At 36.7% G+C, this 21,825-nt stretch overlaps 1 protein-coding gene and 1 pseudogene across 3 annotated transcripts in view; both read left to right on the top strand.

Moving 5' to 3' along the window:
• LOC141427485 (acetylcholine receptor subunit alpha-like) overlaps positions 1-21,825 on the top strand; it is a 113,326-nt gene that overhangs the window by 45,985 nt on the left and 45,516 nt on the right. For all 3 annotated transcript variants that reach the window (XM_074086990.1, XM_074086989.1, XM_074086988.1), the window contains 3 exons: positions 1,058-1,226; positions 10,891-11,027; positions 15,001-15,147. In XM_074086990.1, the coding sequence (XP_073943091.1) occupies positions 1,058-1,226; positions 10,891-11,027; positions 15,001-15,147 (453 nt within the window). The remainder of the gene's footprint in view (positions 1-1,057; positions 1,227-10,890; positions 11,028-15,000; positions 15,148-21,825) is intronic.
• On the top strand, positions 19,728-21,594 carry LOC141427489 (uncharacterized; annotated as a pseudogene).

Genomic DNA, 21,825 nt, shown 5'->3' with positions numbered 1-21,825 from the left:
ACCATAAAGCAGTACAAAAACTTATGATATAAACACTTAGATTCAGGGTAGACAATAGGGCTTAAAAGCGATCTGTATCTCTATCGCTTAAAAGCGATTTTCATTACATAAACATAAATAGATATGTTACAAATTCACTCAATTTGACAAATATTTTTTCCAACTGTAGGTAGAGGCAGTATACGGAATTCTTTTATAAAAAAAAACAAGAGAAGCAACTTTCGTACAACGAGGTTGCATACTTTATTAAGAGAGCGGGAAAAAGTACATTTTGGAAATATTTCGTTGTCATGTAATTTATTAGGCATCGAATTGATATATTTTAATACCATAAATTTAATTTAAGATTGTATTCAACACATTTGGTCCTATCTCTCGCTTTTTTCGTGTTGAAGTGAGTGCCAGATCAAAGTGAAATTAAAATATTTGCAATTCAGTGAGTAGACCCAACACTGTACTCAGCATTTAAAAAAAAAGTTACTTTGTCTCACGGAGTGGGCAAAATGCGATTTTGCTCACTGATTTCTCATAGCAAAACCTTCCTGTTTGAGGTGCTGAGGTGAAAATAAATGTACTACATCAACAAAATGAAAATATGAAGGCATAGCCAAAGCTGTTTTTATCGCATGTTTTAAAGAAAAATTAAAATTTGTTTAGTTTCGGACGAGAAAATAGGGGACTACGAAATGCTGTTTTCGACAGTTTTATGTAGGATTGATCAGTGCGGGCTGCAGTTGACCTTTCATGCCCTTTCGGAAGGGATTTGAGAGAAAGGAGGGTTGGATGAATAGTTACCTACGTACAAGATCAAAAAAGTGACGTATCGTAGTCGATAGTTTTATGAGTCTAACAGTGAGTAACTGAACATTTTCCTTACACAACCCGAAGCTAGAGAAGCGTGAGTTAGGTATCACTTCAGATGGAACTACTTTTAGATAACTTAGAGTGAGTGTGTACAAGCTTTGCCATAGTTGTTATCACTGAAGTCGTGAAAAATGTGACGTCACGCCATTGCATTCTGCTGTTTAGTTATTGACTGTCATTTTTCTCCCTGCAGGAACGAAAAATTCTACACATGTTGCGACGAGCCTTACCTGGACATCACATTCAACATCACGATGCGGCGGAAGACTCTGTTCTACACCGTCAATATCATCATCCCGTGCATGGGCATCTCCTTCCTCACTGTACTCACCTTCTACTTGCCCTCGGATAGCGGGGAAAAGGTAGGTACCTACTAGCATATCAGCATCTGCCACACTCGGAGATTTTTGATTCTGATCTTTTTTGGTGGTAATTGTTTCTAAGAACATAATCATGGTTGTATATTTACGTACTTACAACATTTGAGTGCGAGAAATGATTATTGCATATGCTATTGAATACGAACCCTTAATTTCTGTTATTAGCATTTATATTTCATTTACCTTTGATAACCGGATAGCCGAGTGGTTAGAAAAGCCGGCGGGGCAGATATTTGTATAAAAATACAAATCTTTCTTCTCAAGTCTTGGATTTTTGCTATGTATTTATACAATTAAATAACTGAAAACAAGAAAGTAGTTTTCTCAGAACCGAGAGTAGAATCGGTTACACTATGTTTTAAATTAAAGTACTATTCAATGGAAAAAATCAATTGTGTAAACAAATGTGGTGACTGACATTGACACTTGACTGACGACTGGCTGACTGACTGACTGACGTTGGCTCTAGTGATGTGAAAGCTCTTTAAGATACTTCAATCAGCAGTAAATAATTATTTTGAATTTACTCATATTTCATTATTTAATGTAATCCCTAAGTTTAATTTTTAAAAATGGCGAATCACGTATTCTCTTAGTCCTGTTCAAGAGTCATTCACAATGTTTCCATGTCCCTTTTAACTTAAAATGTTTAATAGCATTTTCAAGAAGTTTTAGAATTATATCTTCAAATATATATACCTAACGTTTCTTCCATACAAACTTACACTTCATGTTCAAAACTTACACTCCCCTTTATACCCCTTTAAGGGTAGAATTTTTAAAATGGTGAAACATGTATATCCACTTATATTTTTTGACGTATATTTTCCCCAAGGTTTATGATGGAGTATTTTAGAATTGAAAGGGTCAGTTAAAATATGGATTAATTTAGATTTTTTTGCTGCTTAAGTAGCGTAGTAGAAAAAGGCAACCTGAGATATGTGTGCATAGGAGAAATTTGTAACTTGTCTCCTGTCCAACGGTGGTGTAGGGGTTATAGTACGCAGTACGGATTGCTGAGGACCTAGGTTCGATTCCCAGCGCTGGTCTCTTTTTCTGGTTTTTCTGTGCATCCATGTCTCAGTTTGTATTTTCGATATAATTTAGAAGAGGCATTTCTAAATTTACGTAAGACAGGGAAATGAGAGTAGACACAGGGAACTGATTCAAAATGATTTTTTGGTCCAAAAATGGACTCCACAGTAAATATGATACTAGTAAATAGAAATCTACATAATTTCTACTAAAATACTATTTTATCGTCCAACTAGTGTTTACCCGCGGCTTCGCACACGTAAATCATTAGGTCCAGCAGCTGAAATACCGGGTTTTTTAAAAATTGCCGTGGGAATTCCCGAAAATTAAATCGTTGTTTCATTGACATTACATTACATTAAAAAAATCATGGTCAAATTTCATGACTCTAAGCCCAGCGGTTATTAGTTCGAAATTTTATCCCTATCTCGTAGGAATATCGAAATAAAAAGTAGGCTATGTTTTGTTCCAGATGTCAAACTATCTACATACCAATTTTCATGACTCTAAGCTGAGCGGTTGTTATTTCAAGATTTTATCCCTATCCCATGGGAATATCAGGATAAAAAGTATCCTATGTTGTAATCCAGGTTATCTAACTTTTCGCCAAATTTCATCCAAATCCGTCCAGCCGTTTCAGCGTGAAGAAGTAACAAACATATTCACTCACTCACTCACAAACTTTCACATTTATAATATTAGTAGGATTAGTAGGAAGTAGGATAGTAGGATAGGATTAGAAACCTTTATAAACCTTCATTAAATAGTGTAACTTAACACAAATAATTAATATCTACGAATAAATTAATTTGCAGAGCCAGCCATAATTATCGGTAGGTAAGGTTGGTTCAGTCAAATAATTAATTTTGTTGGTACAGCACTAAATTTCCAAAGACTAGACCGACCATAGACCAACTTCGGTGAGGAAAAAATTATCATGTCAATTTGACAAATATAACAGATTTTCGTCTTCAAATTAATTCTATAAAATAAACATATTTACACGATTATTTAATGATAAAATGATTGTTAAAAACAGTGGTGAGCTCATTGAGATGTGAATATGATCGGGATTGGCGTTCAAATGCAAGTAACTACGGAGTAATCGTAAAAATTGCTTTGTTTACACAATTGATTTTTTCCATTGAATAGTACTTTAGGTTGTTTTTGTGTTTTTTAAATCCCTTTTTTACTATGCCCAGTCTAAAATTTACGAATGCAACATGCGCCAATGAAATGTTTTAGTGAGGTTGCATACTATTTAGATAATTTAATAATGGCTGTTTTAGGCCGTCTTGCAGGAGAAAAATAAATCTAGGCTTACTAGTTAAACCTGTTTTAAGCTTGACAGTTCCATACATTTTGACATTACTAAACTGAGCTTAACGCTAACTCAAGATTTATGTGTTTCCAGCAAGTAGCCATTACTGTCAGTTTTAATTTCTTCTAAAAACGTCGAAACGCAACTGACATAACACAAACTATTTGTGTAGAGTTAGAAATCAAGTAGAATTACTGACTTAGCAAAACACACGAATATTTTTTGAAGTAATGAAGGTACTCGAAAATAAATGCAAACTTAACTTAAAATCTGGTCCTCAAATGTATGCAGTAATAGGTTAATAATGTATGTAGAGTGGGCCAAATTTTGTGCCGCTGAGTATTTTTGGGATGTCTGAGGTTTTCAGTGTGTACTTAATTAACACCTTTTATGTAGGATCTGTCTGCCTATTTAAGTGTTTCTCCGTTGGCACATTTAGTACCAATAACAAGCTTGGTTTACTTTGGGACTAGACCAATTGGTGTTAATTGTCCCATGATATTAAAATATTAGCATAATATTTTCACTTGCGATAGACTCCGTTAAACCGTAACAAATACTCAATAAAAGTAAAAACTCCTTAACTATGATATTTTGGGAAATTAGACTCGTCTTTATTTTGCTGCAACAATGTCACTTTGCATAATGGTTAGACAGCTACATTAGAAAATGTACGCCTAAAGCTTCGCATTAATTAATTGGAAGGTTCTTCAAATATTTTAAATAATCTGCGTCAGCCGTGACAGCGAGCGATAGCGGGGCACAGATTTCGACACGCACGCCCGTGCCGCGACTTGTGACCCTTTCCTACTCCCGTCCCAAACTTTGAGCACCTACTCTAAACCTCGTTATTATTCGAAAGTGAAGTATCCGTTTTCAAGCATTGCTGGTGTCATTAAAAGTGCTAAAAAATTGTTAAAAATGCCGCTTAAAGAGGACTGTCAACGGATACCTTTCATAATAATCCTTAATCTGAAAAGATTACTTTCAGAACATAAAGCACAACAGCGGTAATTTTCCACCTCAAAACATTTCCTTGAGTAAATACAAAATTCAGATGAAAGGCAAAACGCTTAAACGGGTGCTGAATTTAAAATCGCTGGAATAAGCTTAAAGTTGTTAATTCTTCAAGCAATAGCAGTCACTCCTTATTTATGATGAAGTTGAAAACTGAGTTAAGGGAAAGGAAATTGCAGCCATGGGATCGCTCCGGGCTCAGGGTTCGCTTATCTTTCATTAGCAAACTAGTCGTAATAGCTTGAGACGAGTGATGGGTGTCCACATTCGATATGGCGGCTCATCGGGCTCGTCATTAATGCGTAAGGCCGGTAATAAATGGGCCGCGTCTAAGTAACAGCGTGAATAACACTGTAATAACGACGTCGTTACGCGGCTGTGAAAAATTACACCAACTTTATTGGCTTTCCTTGTTCGTACTTTGAATACGTAATGACAGGAAAACATGGAGCGCCATCAATCAATCAATTCTTATCTAAAGTTTATACTTATCACGTTCCCTGTGATGGATTTACGAGTATGCTCCACTATGCCCGAGAAACTGTATCATGAACAATTACAAGCTCAAAACCCAGATTAAGCACGTGGGTGTTCTAATTTACTGAATAAATTAAGCTAGCTGAAGTGATTTATGGTTAATGCAACAACATGGTGTAGCGTCTTCAAGTTGTAGCATTCCTAGCGAATCGTAGATTAAGGGGCTGTTTCACCATCCATTGATTAGCGTTAACCGGCGGTTAAATGTGATGCCGTCTCCGTCTATTCGAACAAAACAAATAGAGACGGCATCACACCTAACCGCCAGTTAAGACTAATCAATGGATGGTGAAACAGCCCCTAAGTGTACTATTTGCTTTGAGAAGCATGTAATTTGGTTGTGTTATTTCTCGATAGGGGTTTTGTACCGTATTCAAATAGCTACGTATAATATTTCTATGGTTAAAAATCTTGATAAACGACCAATTGAAAAGATGCTATTTTTCCTCATTCAGTATAAGTATAACATGTATTATCATCAGAATTACCAGGTTCATCTTGTTAATCTTTCAGTGTGAATCGTAAAACAAATTTAAAGAACAACTTCCGCCGTGTTTTACGGTCTGACTTTAAGTACTTGTTTTTAAAGTCGCCGGTTTTTCTGGTAATGGAGTGCTAATAGAATCTCGCCTGCGGTGGAGTTAAATAGAGCTAATAGCCCGGGGGAGCTTTGCGGGTAACAGGCATTGCTAATCGCGTCGCGCCTTGCGTCACACTCACACTACACACTCGCGCGAGGACATAATGAAGCGGCGACGAGTAATACTCGTCTATCAGGAAAAAAATATAACAAAAAATTTAACCGACTTAAAAAAACCATGAAAATAATTCTCTACCAGTCTGAAGTCGGTCGGTGCCTCATCACGAGCCATCTACCTCACCTACGCACTTATATTAATATTGGGCTTCAATCACTCCTGTTGGCTCGTTCTAGAAAATTATTTTCATGGTTTTTTGTAGTCGGTTAAATTTTTTGTTATAAAATTTTTTTTCGAATGACATTTTTACGTATATTATTATTAAGATCAACCTCCATGTTGAATATACGGATTTCGTACATTTTCGACGTTTTTGCATGTTAAACTTATTTGGCCGTGTCGTGGTTGCCAGTGGTTTGACCTAATGACCTTTCAAGCAGAGGGTTGCGGGTTCAAGCCTTGGTTCACACCTCAAAGTTTTTCGGAATTAATGTGCAAAATACGGTATTTGACAACTCCTGATTTTGCCATATCTTAATATTATTATGAAAATATAGATATACAGATAGTGTTTAGCGAAGAGAAAATTTAAATCAGTTGAAAATTGGATTTATAGTGATTTTTTGAAAAATCTATATACCTGTCTCTTTCTCAAACGCTTTTCTCTATGCAGCAAGTGTGGCGGTACTGGCGTGTGACGTCACATGCCAGTATGTCTTTCTCTGTCTAATCTTGAATTTCAAACCTTTATAACTTTGTTATTTGTAAAGTTAGCTTAAAAATTGTTTTTCTATTCAATAACAGGCATTGTGTCGTTTTAATTTATAAAACGTATACAAAATAGTCAAATACCGTATTATGTAGGTTTATTTGAAATTTATCATTAACTTTACCGTGAAAGGAAAATATCGTTAGGACACACTCCAGAGGAATTAAATGATTTTTGTAAATTTCTCAATCCCTACTGGACCAGTGTGAGAATGATTTGGGGAAGAGGCTTGTGCCCTGTAATGAGACGTATATAAGGCCGAGAAGAAATTTACTTCTTTTATTTTCTTAACTAGGAACTTTCTATTTGTCGACAGGGAACATTTCTGTATGTACCTACACTGACTCTATTTTCAAACTTTTGCCGACTGCCTTTTGGTGGTCACTACAGAATATTGTTTAAAATCCCTTAGCTACGGTCGAACAAATTGAATCATGACCCAGGGTGGAACCTTTTAATAATCAATTTCACTACGATTTCCTTGAGAAAAGTATGAGATGTCAACATGACATTAGTAGCACAAAGGTCTGGGTCATGATTCAATTTGTTCGACTGTACATCAGTAATTATGCTGCCGTTTATAAGATTTTTTTACATTTTTAGACCCCTGTTTATGTCCCTTTTATAAACCCTCGTTCATTATTCATGTGTTTAGATTTATTTCACCAATATATATTCTGTCTCGCCTTTACCTTCCTTTAATGTTTAATGCATACTCGTACTTACCTATTTCGGCGTGTTCTTGTACATACAAACTAAGTACTTAGTTATTTTCACTTGAATGTTGAGACAGAGCTCAGCAGGCTCTACGCTGTGTAATGAAATACGTTTACCAAAGCGATTCGCGATTTAACCAATTGGTTAAGAGAGTCATAGTTAATGTACGTTCATTTTAAGTAGATAAAATGATCCTATAATTTCCGTAAAGACTCACTTGAATTGTACCACTGCCTTAATAAAATAAAAAGGCGTTGAATGTCTGATAATGAGTTATAGCTTAATGTCCGTAGAGCAATTTTTATATCTTTGCAAATACGAATGACTCACGTTTTTCACCCGAGAGAGTAGTAAAAGTTGCTCCGGTCGTTAATCGTCGTGGTAAAAGGCTAATATTTGAGCTGTCCACTTTTCTCAGAATTGCTCCTTTTATTTGAATTTAACGTCGCAAGGGGCACCCGCCGCCGTAACTTGGCCATTTGAAGCGCGGAAATTCGCTTACAATGTTTTCCCCTTACCTTGCCATCCCTTCAAGATTACTGAACTCGGTATCTACTATTCATCAGGAACTGTTTTATCTACAAGTAAAATCACTTGCATACGTGTGTAGGTTTAACGTTTTCTTGATTACAACAGCAAGCGTAAAATGCGAATCATTTAAATATCTAGCTAGCTAGATAACTAGTCCGCCTATCACAATTTCCAATGATATGATATACAATTTTTCATGTCCGGGAAATAAAAAAGCCGAGCCATTATCGGTTCGGCTGTAACTCCCCACAAACGTTTAATAAAAGTAGGGCAAGAATACAAATGCGTCGTGGGCGCGACTGGAAATGTTTGACTTTTTTAATTTCAGGCATAAAGTAGAGGAAATGAAACCGAGCGCTCTTTGAAAACATACCGACCCCAACCCTTTATACAAAAAGGTGAAAACGATTAAAATGCATACGAAACCAAATGCTAAGCAAATACGCTTTGTACCTACTATTTAAATGAGACGGCAGAGCATGTTCAGTGTAAAGCTGCGAATGTTTAAACATGCAAAAAAAAAACCTTTTTGCTTCTTGAGTTATGACTTGTCTCCGCATGGTTTGGAAAACCCAACCGGATCAAATAGGGAATCAAAATAAGAATATAAAATTATTCTAAATGGCTTCCTCCGTGGGTTTTAGACGACGGGCTTAGAAATCTAATACTAATATTATAAAGAGGAGTTCCGTACTAAAACTTCAATAATGTAACTCAAAGTGTAAAAAAAAGTTGCCATGAAACATCTTTCATCGCATGCACTGTGGAAACTATTGATGATAGAACAAAAAAATGTTCTACGATATTAAAAAATATACTAATATCTACAAAAAACTTCGCGATACCATGTGTCTAACAATTGTAGTTATGTCACCATAACTACTTTTTTACATTTTAAAAGTTGACAGAAATGCCGACTACAATCAGACCATGTTATCCATACCTTTGTATTCATCCTTATCCAAATAAATAGTTTTATATTCAAGATGATTTTAATACCGGTTGATTACTTTTTAAATTATTCAAATCGGACATTCCATTCAAAACATATTACGAAATTAAAAATATCAATCTAACCAAAAAATGCATTTACGTTGACGCGCCCCGGCTTCGCGCGGGTCCGGTTCGGGGTAGTTTTTGGGAAATGGAGCTGAAAAATGTGTGTGAATTGCCCTTGATTTGAGACCTTTTTAGAGTTCTGTGCCCAAAGGGTGATAAAAACGGGACCCATTACTAAGACCACTGTCCATCTGTCTGTCTGTGAATAGGCTGTATCTTATGAACCGTGATAGTTAGACAGTTGAAGCTTTCACAGATGATGTATTTCTGTGGCCGCTATAACAACAAATATTAAAAACAGAATTTCCGGGGCTCCCATACAACAAACGTGATTTTTTTTCCGTTTTTGTTCAATATTAATAACGGCAACAGGTAATTGCTTGAAATATTCACTGAATATTTGTTTTCATATTCATTCAATTTAAAAATAAATAATTAAATTAAAATTAAATATGTCTTTAAGGGGGCTCCCATACAGCAAACGTGTTTTTTTTTTGCCGATTTTTGCTAATGTCTAATGTTGTATAGGTATGGAACCTTTCGTGCGGGAGTCTAACTCGCACTTGGCCGTTTTTTTATTTTATTTTGCCCTTGCGAAGCCGGGGCGGGTCGCTAGTTATATTATACAGAGGTAACAATTATATTGCACAATTTTATTAAAAAGGATTTAGACTAGTTAGGTACGTCGGTCCGGTTACTGTTAGACAATACTGCTTACCTAGTTACCCTTATCTAGTTATGATAAGAGAATATCGCTGGTATTTTGGAAAAGTCTTTTGAGCCAAAGTTTTTAATTATTTCTAACACTTCCTTCTTCACCGTCACCTTCACTTTGGCTGTCTGTTCCAAAGAGAATATACCCACTACGTTTTAGTCTGTTCGAGCTCACCTAGGTAGAGAACCGTGGTTTGGTTGAATACATACATGTCGGATAGCTTCAACTACAATAATATGAGTGGCCCGCGTATCATATTTCAATAATTACATCTGTATGACACGGGAATTTTATACCAATTACCTATCATCAGTAATAAGAACGTATTTGTAGTAATTTTCTAACTCGACGTAGGTACCTATTAAACTTCGTAACAGTTAACTGGTTATAATTCAAAATAATCATTTAGGTATTTTATGTGGGTTTAGGTAACTTGGTTAGACAAACCAATGTTTATAGTAATGGGCGGTAAATAGTGATCATTTCCCATCAGGCGACCAGCACGCTCTTCTCTCGTCCCTCTCTTAGCAAAAAAAACAAGGAATAAATAACCAAGAGTATTAAGGTACCTTAATTGCATATGACGTTTGTTAGTTACGAGTAACTCAAAGCGTATAGTATTTCCCTCGTGCGGCACCGACGAGTACCATGATTCTTTGTAGGTACACGTTTTTTTTTTAAACTCTGTTTTTTTGTTTGCTTCAAATGTTGCAAATTAATAATAATCCAGTGGTTGCATTGACTTGTAATTAGGTATAAGTACATTTGTAGATTTGATGACAATATTATGTTAGTACAGTCAACAAAAGTAAAAGTAAAAGCCAGCAAAAAAAAAGCTTAAATAAGACACAGAGTCTCATGATCGCGAATCTTTCTACACCAACGAACATTATACTCGTTGGTGCTACGAGAAGGAGGCAACAATGATGCTTATACTGTGTTTATAAAATTTGAAGACAGAAGCTGTGACTGAAGCTCCAACCGTTTGAGTGTAAAACTTGTGAGTGTGACAGATGGACGGACGGACACGTATGTTTTTTTTTAATTTATTTTTTTATTCGACTGGATGGCAAACGAGCAAGTGGGTCTCCTGGTGGTAAGAGATCACCACCGCCCATAGACAACTGCAACACCCTGTGTGACAGCAATAGGGCTCCGTCTGGGTACGGAACTCTAAAAATGAATGTAAACCCACCTCAATATTTATGACCTCACCATGACCTGACTAATAACTAATGTGTTTGCAGGTAACGCTGTCCATCTCGATCCTGATTAGTCTCCACGTGTTCTTCTTGCTCGTGGTGGAGATCATCCCCCCCACGTCGCTGGTGGTGCCCCTGCTTGGGAAATACCTCATATTTGCTATGATACTCGTTTCTATCAGGTAAGAGTAATTTTAGATTGGTTTGATGTGTGACTTGGCGATGACGCTCCGATTTTGGTACTAATGAATTTGATTGATTGAAGTGTTACTTTACGAAGGACCCATATCAGTGAATTAGACTAATTTACCTTACTTCATTCTAATTTACTTTCTCAAACTGAAACATTTCTGTATGTTACTTAAAAAAAACCCCTGATCTGTCTTCTCAGTGAAATGCTAAAATTAGGTCATTAATAATAAATAAATACAGGCTCAAAAGTATTATAATACTTCCATGGTCTTCAAATAAATAGAGTAATTGCTAAATTTTAGAGATCGAAACCGAAACCTGTCATGTCTGATATCAGACATTTCCTTCCTTACTTTCTCGCAGTTACTTTGATTGTAATATCGCTTAATATTCCACCGGTTTGCAAACAAGGGCGGTTTAGTAATATTAGCCCCTTCTTAATATGACATAATTAGTATGCGCAAGCGCGGAAGGTGTGTCGTATTAATTCCCAATTTCCACTATTTTGTTGCGGTCGAGTATCCCGCCGGGGTGTTGCGCCTCGAACTTTACGTTCTGATATTAAATTCCACATTTTACGCTAACTACAAGTACAAGAAAATATTTCCATATTATATGTAATATTTTTTGAAGTTTTAAAGTTCGAGTAACACATATAATAGCTGTATCGTACCAGAGGCAGAAGCATGATTAACATTTTTTCACTTCTCATGCTTTAAAAGTAGGTCAATATAGCCTTACGAGGCGGGAGTAAAATGAGAACTTTAGTCCCTAGGGAATAAAAGATTTTTTTTTTAATTTACTTCTAGTAACTTAGATAGACTCTAACAGCCAGTACTTGCTTAGTTTTTGGAATACTCTTAAAATAAGATTGTGTGTTGACCATTTTCATGACAAAAATGTTACGTTCTTACTTAGTTTACGTGGTCTTAGTTCTATGCTTTTTCCGCATAGAAGGTGGCGCCATTCTATTTATTCCAGCTTGTGTATGGACCATTTCGCCGATGCAATTTTGTTATACCTATCTGTGTCTGGTTGGAAAAAATACTTACCGCGAAAACTTTGAAATTGTTGTAGAGCGTAAATCATAAACGATAAAAATAAATTGATTGTTCTCACAATGTCGTCAAGTGATAGTGAAAATTATGATGTCGAGCAAAGAGCAAAAGACATACCTTATTGATAATCTTTGGCCGCCGAAATCTATAAAAGATTTATTTAAAAACCTATGAAAGTTTTATGGTTTGGAGGAATAAGAAACGCATTCACAGAAAGCGTTTACTCGCAATCGAAGTGAAAAATAGAGTTTTCACCTTGAGACTAAAAGTCAATATAAACCCTCGGATAAATAGACACCGTCGCTGAAGCTCGGGTGGCTAACCACCTCGGGTATATATATTAGTCCCTCATTTATTATTATAGTCCCTCGATAAAAATAATAATATACACTATTTTGTATTTTTAACTATTGATAGATTTGTTTAAAGAACACAGTATTTTTTAGGGTTACGGAGCCAAAATGGAAAAAACGGAACCCTTATAGTTTCGTCAAGTCCGTCCGTCCGTAAGGCATTTTACTCGAAATACAAGATGTATATCAATGAAATTTGGAGTACAGATGTCTTGTCAAAGTTAAATTAAATTACAAAAATAAATATTTATAGGGGGGGCACTCCATAGGTACACGTAATTAGCAGAAATTGAAAAAAAAATTTTTTTAACTCGTATCAACGTGTGGCACATACTTAGTTAGACAGCTCTTTTGAAGAGATAGTAAGGTTTCTCAAAAACTTTTTTGATTAAATGTTGACGCGAGTTAAAAAAAATTTTTTTTTTTAACTCGCATCAACGTGTGACACATACTTAGTTAGACAGCTCTTTTGAAGAAATAGTAAGGTTTCTCAAAAACTTTTTTGATTAAGTGAAGATTTCCGGAAATAATCGCTCCCAAAGTAGCAAAAATTGTGTCTTGTAAACCGCCTCTATCTTGTAAACCGTTTGTCCAAAAGATATGTAAAAAATATGGTAAAGCTTAATAAATACTTTCAACGAAAATGGGTTTCAACATGATCGGATATACCGTTTTTGAGTTATTTCCGAAAAACTGCGCTTCTCAACAAAAGGACGTAAGTGCCATGAAGATACGCACTTTTTCTGGTAATTTTAAGACTAACTTTTAATATTACTTCATTTTTTCGTAATGGCTACGGAACCCTATCTTGGGCGTGTCCGACACGCTCTTGGCCGGTTTTTATTATATTAGAGTGTTGTTAAATATAATTATATTTCAAATTAAATCTGCGTTAGTATAATAAATGTCTCCCCGGCCTACAAAAAAGAAACACGGAGGGTAATATGTGATACTCAGCTCAGCGGGATTAATAAAACAAATGCTTAGATTACATTTTTGCGTCACTAGATTAAGATGAAGAAAAAAAGCATCTCGGTTCCCTTTTAGTTCAAAAGCCGCAGCATGATTAACCTGTACTTAAATTAAGATTCTGTTTTCAACAAAATTTTAACTTCAATAAATTACTGTTGATGAAATTACATCTTGATTTGAACGTGGAGGTTAACTTTTATTTCTTGGAACTAAATTTATGCCGGCTATGGGTACGTCCTGTTTTAATTGTTGTGTAATAGGTATGTATTTGAGACCCCAGAACAACAGAATGAGAAGGGTTTATGGAGTTGCTGAGTTAGGGTCTCCCAGCAGCCGCTCACTGACTTAGTGACGAGCCGCGCGCACACTCGTGAGCCCCTTCCGCGGCGCTTCCCGCCCCACCCCCGCCCGCCATTAACTTCGCCCAATAAATCTTGATTAATTGCTGTCTTCCAGCTCTTTACGTACCTATATGTGCGTCTCAAACTATCACACACTCCTAACTAATATACCGTTTACACCCCATTAAGACAAACAACACCTAAACTGGCTCTGTTTGCTCGCAGAGATTTGATTTCGGTATGTTTATACAATAACATCGTGGAAATTAATGTAAATATTTGGAGATACCAACGTTTCTCGATTGTTATTAACCCGTTTAGTTAAAGTTTTGCGTTCTAGTCATTTAACACAACTGGTGTGCTCGTGCTCAGTCAAGATACGATACGACACAGATACAGTTTTAACGCAAAATGTCGAAGAAATCTCCCTTGCGGATTTTATGTACGCATTAAGTGTGTTGCATAAAATGTAACACGAAGCTTTTATTACACGAAGGCGAGAATCGGGAGTCATTAATATTTTTAATGAGAACGACTGGAATCCTTGTTTTCCGGGCAAAACGAAATTAATGTATCTCATTACTATGTAACTATTACGCGGCTATAATTCGTACTTAGCAGTTTGATCATATTTACATGCCTACCTACATGGTGGGGCGACAAATGATGTTAATAAATAATAAAAACCATACGCATTGTCTTAAGACCTATCTATTTTATGACATATTTATTTAACATAATCACTTATGAAATCAACAGCGACTTTGAAGCAATTTTTTGGTCAAAGCGACTGAAATAAGTAATTGAAACTAATATTTATATTTATTTTGTCAGTGAAGCTCGTTAATTAGGCTGTTAAAAAAACAGTAAAGGATTTTCTCTACCTCATGCGGTTAAAGCAGAAATAAACTTGAATTTTAACTATTGCAGCCTAAACGTTTTTGAAAAATTGTTTGAGCTAACATTTATAATTGGCAACAATACGAAAGAATTGTCTTGATTATTTCAGTCGATTTGACCAAAAAGTGCTTCAAACTAACAGTAGGATAATTAATCACTAAAAAGATCGTAACATTTAGATACTCGCACTGTCAAAAGTGACTGAACCATTGAACATACATTATTAAATGATTTGGATGGATAAATCTTAGGCCGAGGCATCTTTCTTTTACGTGCTATAGGTACCTACTATGCCTTAGATAGGTAATTGGTCTCTTAATTGGAGTGTATTGTTCGCAGTATATGCGTGACGGTGGTGGTGCTCAATGTGCACTTCCGGTCGCCACAGACGCACCGGATGGCGCCGTGGGTGAAGCGCGTGTTCATCCACATCCTACCGCGGCTCTTGTTTATGAAGCGGCCACAATACAAGTTCGACACAACCAGGTAACGCCCTTGCTAGCTTCTAGATTACTGTGTAGCGACGTGCGAATCTTACGCCTACATACAATAGCGCTCTATATCCCAGTCCGCACCTTTACAATGTTATATTGACACGTCCTGGACGCAGCTCGGTGTCCGCTGAAAAAAACTTGCTATCTCTCTTCAGACGAATAAGAAGTTACTGAACATATACCATTTTATATCGAGAGCCCAGCTCAATTGTTTTATTTATTTAGCCATCAAGTTGATTTTGGCGAGTTGTTCTGTAATTACCTACTCGCCTCAGGTTACGCGGCCATTTAAAATTAACTTTGACTTTTCCCGTTGTAATCAGTTTTTTTGATCAGTTTTGATTGAAGTGCCAGGCCTGGCTCGTTATAAATCCGACTGCAGACCAATAACAAGTGTAAATTAATTATAAGTTGGTAAAGACTTGTCTACCGACAGAGTTGCCCTCTGATTTCCTCGACACCCGCGCCGCGTTCTTAACTTTAACATTAATATTCTTAGAGTTGGGAAGTAGACACAGTGTCTCTGCGGAAAGTAAACTCTTAGCCGCAACTTTGTGCGCTGCCAGAGGTGGCACAGTGAAAAATTACAAATATTTGCATCTCCTGTAATGAGGTGACGAAACGGCAAAAAGATTTCTTGGAACAACTTCCTCAAATTAAAACTCGGATTAACAGCTATACTTAGGTCCTCTAACCCAAATAGTCAATTAAGATTAGGATTCGTAGCACCGACGTCATTGTTTGATGGTCAACGATATAGATTGTTTCGTGGTTTTAAAGGGTAGCTAATTTACTTATGAATCTTCCGACTGCAAAAACTGCCATGGCTACATAAGTATGATTACATTCAAAATAGAATAAGTACAAAAACTCTTGTTCTTGTTATTTGACCATCAGATACAACAATTCGTGTCGTAAATTCCGAGATTATCTTTCCTGAACTAGCCCCCGGTGCACCGGCAGACAGTCGTTGGCAAGTTGCGACGACACAAGTATCTCCCAGCCATTCACAACAGGAACTTCAGCTTTTGTTTCGCGAACCGCATCGTAACTTAAGTTGCTTAGAATTTAAACGAGATGAGTTTTAGGTTGATAACTAAGTATTTCCGTCACAGAAAGTGGCAAAAGTTTATGGAGCTACCTAGTTAACGGTCGATGTTATCAGTTCAACCGATACTTTCAGACTTTATGATATACTCTAAAATGCGTCATCATTGGGTATCGAGCTTAATGATGTACAGTCAACGTCATAAATAAGTGATCACTTTTGTACCTTGTCACTTTAACGTCATGTTTGAAAAGCCATACGAAATTGTGTATCGACTGAAAGCGACAAAGTACAGAAATGACCACTTATTTATGACGTTGACTGTACTGTTAGCAGTAGTTATATTTATACAAAGTACCTACGGTTTATTTCAACTGCCAGCTGAACGGAACGCCTAACGAAACACTCCGTTATTATAAAATGTTAGAGGAATGTTATCTATGTAATGAACTATTGTCTACAATCTACAAAACAGTACAAGTTTTATTTTTTTTCATGACACTTGCTCGTAAACAGTGTCGTAACATGCAGGCTACCTTGCTTGCAACCCCCAAATAAAACCCTCGACCTTAATGTGCTTGTCATGAAACCCGTGGTCGGTAAATGAGACATTGCGCGAACAAATTTTCTTGTCATGAAGCCCAAGGTCGGTAAATGAGTCAATGCCCGTACTGATGGCGATGCGCGCACTGCTGCGCATGGCGTAGCAGCAGGACCACATGCACACGCGGCTCAGGCACATGCTGAGGGAGGGGGAGGGGGAGGGCGGCGCTGCAAGAGCGCAGCCTAAGGTATCGCCAATATTTGGAACAATTATATTTTTCTTTTAGAAATATAAAATTTACTCGCAAATGTGATGAAAACATTTTATGTCGCACGGGCGGTTTTAGAATTACGAACATCGACTCATTAAAGCCCTCAGTCTTCGACTTTCGGGCTTCTAATAGACTCTCGTTCGTAATTCCTTATTTACGCCCTTAAGACACAATGTACTATACCGTTGGCCAAAAACGAGGCGAGTTGCCAGTATTAGTATTACTATAGATTTGTTACCATTTTATCTTTTTACCGCTTCTAATGTTTACTATAGAAGTTCAAATTTGAAAATTCACAAAATTGCAGTTCTGGTTTTATTAAACCACAACGGTGCCTACTTACTCGAATTTAGAAAAAAATGAGTAGGTTTACCTCATTATTATTTATAGGCAATAATAGCCTAAATATAAAGTTTCCCTTTACGGGCTTAAAGGTATAGACCTACCTATTACGAAATTACATACATTCGCATCCCTTACCTCAGTTCCTTTTTTAAAACCCTATGTAAAAAGAGAGGTTTAATAAGCGTGACGGCAATGTCTGTCTGTCTGTGGCATCGTACCTCTCAAACGGATCGACTGATTTCCATGCTGTTTTTTACGTGAAAGCGAGTTTCCTTGCGGTGGTTCTTATTTTTGTTTCATTAAAATCGGTTCAGCTTTTTGACTTACTGAACTTTGAAATAATAGCAACATCGGAAGTTTACTAACTTTTCTAAGTTGGTTACAGGTTATTAATCAACTTAGATGAATGTTTTGACCTAGTAAAATGTATCTACACTACAGATATTCCAAATTGGGGGCCTATTGCAGGCGTTGGGAAACAGTACATACAACATTAATCGAACTCGAGCTTAATGAACGCGCTGAAACAGGCAATTAACAGCTTCATCAATTGTACCCATTGATTATTATGATCACATCCCTAAATGTGAAAATTGACGGTTTCTGTTGGGACGTACAATCACTCCTTTAACGTAATTTGATATTGATCTTGTTATTTTTTATTTTTCTCCCTGTTCCTTATGATTAAACTCGAAAATGCGTTCACGGCAGTTCAGCGTCCCTAGGGACAGCCCCGAACGATTTTAGTTGTGGTCGGAGGCGGTCCCATTTCGAAAACATGTCCAATGATAAATGCTTCACATGGGTTGGAAATGGGTTGAAGATTTTCCCTTATTTTATCTACTTTTGATGTTTCTAGTAAAGATAGTAAAACTTAGAAATATGCAGATACTAATCAATATTATTTCACTGCTGGTGTGGTACCTAAGTAAATATACATTAGGGTACCTGTCTGATCGTTGTTCCTTTTGAGGGCCACATTTAGCAACCGAAACATGTTAAATCTGTAAGTTTTACATACCTACCCGGAATGGCTTTCACGTTACTAATTAAGTAGGTATCTGCGCTTGTCACACAGTATGGTCATAGTTTGCCTTAATCTCATAAGTTAGTTGAAACCTATATAGCAATTGCAATTTGTGGAACTACAAAGCAAGCTTCCTCCTAGCTTGACTCCCTAACAGCTGTAAACAACTTATTTGATCTTGTTCCTTTAGACTTGATTCAGTGCGCTTCAGAGCTACGGCGCAAGCATCTTGTGCGGCGGGAGCGTTTGTTAAGCTCCAAGAAAGTCTTTAAATATGTAAGGGAATCCTTACTCACCTCACCTGTATCAATACGTAAATGTTCTCACCAATCATTCGTGGGGTTTCCTCGGTATTGTATTTCACTTAGTAGAGCTATCTATTAGCAGGGCAAGTGGGAAGGTAATAGCCCTGAGTTGCCGGTGCCGTGCGGTTTGTGAACATTACCTAAATGGATTACTGACGAAAATTAGGTGGGCCAGGGGCACAACTTTATGAAACGTCGGCCTGTAGAGGTAAAATTAAGTAAGGTATTTTGTACGGTTTTAATTGAGTTGAATCAGTCAGTCATAATTCAAGAAATTTTAGAGATATTGAAAAACTTTAGACATTTTCTTAAATTACGAATGAGATTATCCATCAAAGTTTACTTAGCTGTTTTTGAAAAAATGGAATTCTTAAGTTGGTAGGTAGGTATTAAATTTCAGAATTTCAGCGCAAAGTTCTGCTAGGTATGTATATCAGCAAATAATAAATTGAAATCAGTGAAACGGGAGTCTACAATAGATAATATTACTCCACCGAAGCGAATACAAAAGCTCATTTCCCGTCTTATTACGACTTGACAAGTAGCCAATAAAAATAACAAACAGAAATAGTATACTGCTTTATCGACCAACGTTCATTGTGTTTTTCATAGACTGAAGACAAGCAAAGTGCTTTTCTTTTAAAGTAGGTTAAACCTACAATACAAAACTTAATTATATTTGACACGGTCAAATGTGTTAAACTTGATATACTGTCACGGTGCAAACGTTATTAGCTCTTGCCGCTAGATGGCGTTAGTAGCGCATTCTATTAAAAATATTTTATTTCTTATATTTAATTAAATGCGATTGCGCAGCTGTTTTTTTTAATGTACAAATTGAAAATTTTCTCCTTTTAATTTTATACAAACTACCATAGATTCAAATTCCATATTGTCTCTGCTATTTTTATCAATAAGAGGGTAAGCTAGCTAAAATTGTTGAATTTGGACGGTGGTTGTTTTCTTAACAGCTGATATTGTTATTGTGTCAAAATTTTGCTTAAATAGACGTACACAGCCAGAGAGAAAGGCGGGAACCTTGGAGAGGGAAAGGCGCGAATTTCCAAAAGAAATATTTATAATTATTAATAATTCTGTATATATTGTATATTTTTAGGTGTAAATATCTGTACATACTTACGGATAAGTGTGTAAATATTACATAAGCTATAATGGGACGGGAGAAATCTAAAAAACGGAAAAAAAAAGAAGGTGCTGAAGACAGAGGGTCCTCCGCCGAGGACTCCGATTATGAAAACGATGCAGATAAGTACAGGCCGTACAAGGTAACAAATTATTCTCGTAAATATCCAGAAAATTCACAGAGGCGAGACTTCGTTGTGTTCCTCTCACACCAATGCGCCGACAAGCCGTTTTCGGATGGCGATAAAGTAAACTTGTCCCAGGCCATAAGAAAATACGCCATATCGGGAGTGCTACATCTGAGGCCTATGAATAAATATAAAGTGGCTATAACATTCGATTTGTCAAACAATGCCAACACGTTTTTAGGTCACAATAAATTCCTAGACGAATTGGGGCTTAACGCCTCAATCCCCGCAGCAGACACAGAAATTACTGGAGTTGTAAAATCTGTCCCAGTTGGTTTATCGAATAAAAATATATTCGCAATGATCGGCAGCTCACGAAACGTCATCCAGGTGCGGCGATTCATGCGCAGGGTGAGGGCAGATGGGGGCGAGGTCGCGTATATTCCCACGCAGACTGTCGCAGTAACGTTTGCCTCTACCCAGCTGCCTGAGTACGTGTACCTGGACTCATGGAGACACGAGGTGACGCAATATGTCCTCCAGTTAAGCAATGCTTAAAGTGCCAACAGTTTGGACATATTGCTAAATTTTGCAAAAATAATGAGGTTTGTTCTATCTGTTCCGAAAATCACAATTATAAGGCCTGTGGCGCCGACAAACAAAATCCAGTTTGCGCCAACTGCAAGGGTAAACATATTGCAATTTCCGCGTCTTGTCCTATTAAAAAAAACAAAATAGAAGAAAACAAAATCAAATCCCGAACTGCAGCCTATGCCGATCTATTTAATGAAAAGTCTTTCCCCCAACTAGCTGCTAGGACAGCTGAAACCTACTTAGAGAATATGCTTAAATCTCAATCATTTTTAAATATGATCACGCAAGTGATCATAAAGCTAGTAGCTAATAAAAACGAATCGCCTATAAATACAGAAACAATACGTGCAGCGTTCCAAGGTACGATAAGAGGGAACGCTCAATCTAAAGCATAATGAACGCCCTCAAAATCGTACATTGGAACGCTCAGAGTATACTCCACAATAGGCACGAATTTACAAACTTTTTATATCAAGAATATATAGATATTGCGATCATTTGCGAAACCTGGTTAAAGCCTCATCTGAGGCTAAAGGTCCCTGGGTTTAACATAGAGCGCAATGATTGTGGTAACAAACATAATGGTGTATGTATTCTGATACATAATAGTATTGCATATAACAAAATTAACACATTTTTTGATGACTCTCTTCAAAATATTTGTATACAAATATCTGTTAATAGTAAACAAATTAGTATAGTAAGCTTTTATAGCCCTACAAATTGCAACCCAGTTTTTGAAAAAACAAAATTTGAAAATTTCATTAAATCTATACCCGAACCCATGATAATCGCAGGAGACTTTAATGCTCATCACACGTCTTGGGGTTGTTGTTCTACTTCATCACGTGGTCGTACTGTGTTAGATGTTGTTGATGATAATTTTCTGGTACTTTTAAATGATGGTACACCCACTACTGTGGGCTCTATGACTTGGCGTCCTAATGCGTTGGATCTAGCCATAGTTTCTCCATCGTTGGCTCCTCTTTGTACTTGGTCAGTTCACGACGATCCTCTGGGTAGTTATCATCTACCTGGAATAATCAATTTGGTTCTAAATAACAATGTAAATAATTTTGTAAATAATAACGTAAATGGAGTACATTTGCCCACTCACCCCAATTTTAAAATGGTGAATTGGCAAATGTATGCCGAGAAGGTGGAGTGTAAGTTAAATAACTTTCAGTTCGACTCTTACACGCCTCTTGAGGCCTACAATTTGTTCACGAATATCCTAATGTGTGCTGTCACAGAGTCCATACCGA

The sequence above is a fragment of the Choristoneura fumiferana genome, chromosome 4 (assembly GCF_025370935.1).
Source record: "Choristoneura fumiferana chromosome 4, NRCan_CFum_1, whole genome shotgun sequence".
Taxonomy (NCBI): Eukaryota; Metazoa; Arthropoda; class Insecta; order Lepidoptera; family Tortricidae; genus Choristoneura; species Choristoneura fumiferana.
This window is presented reverse-complemented; position numbering and strand designations above follow the sequence as displayed.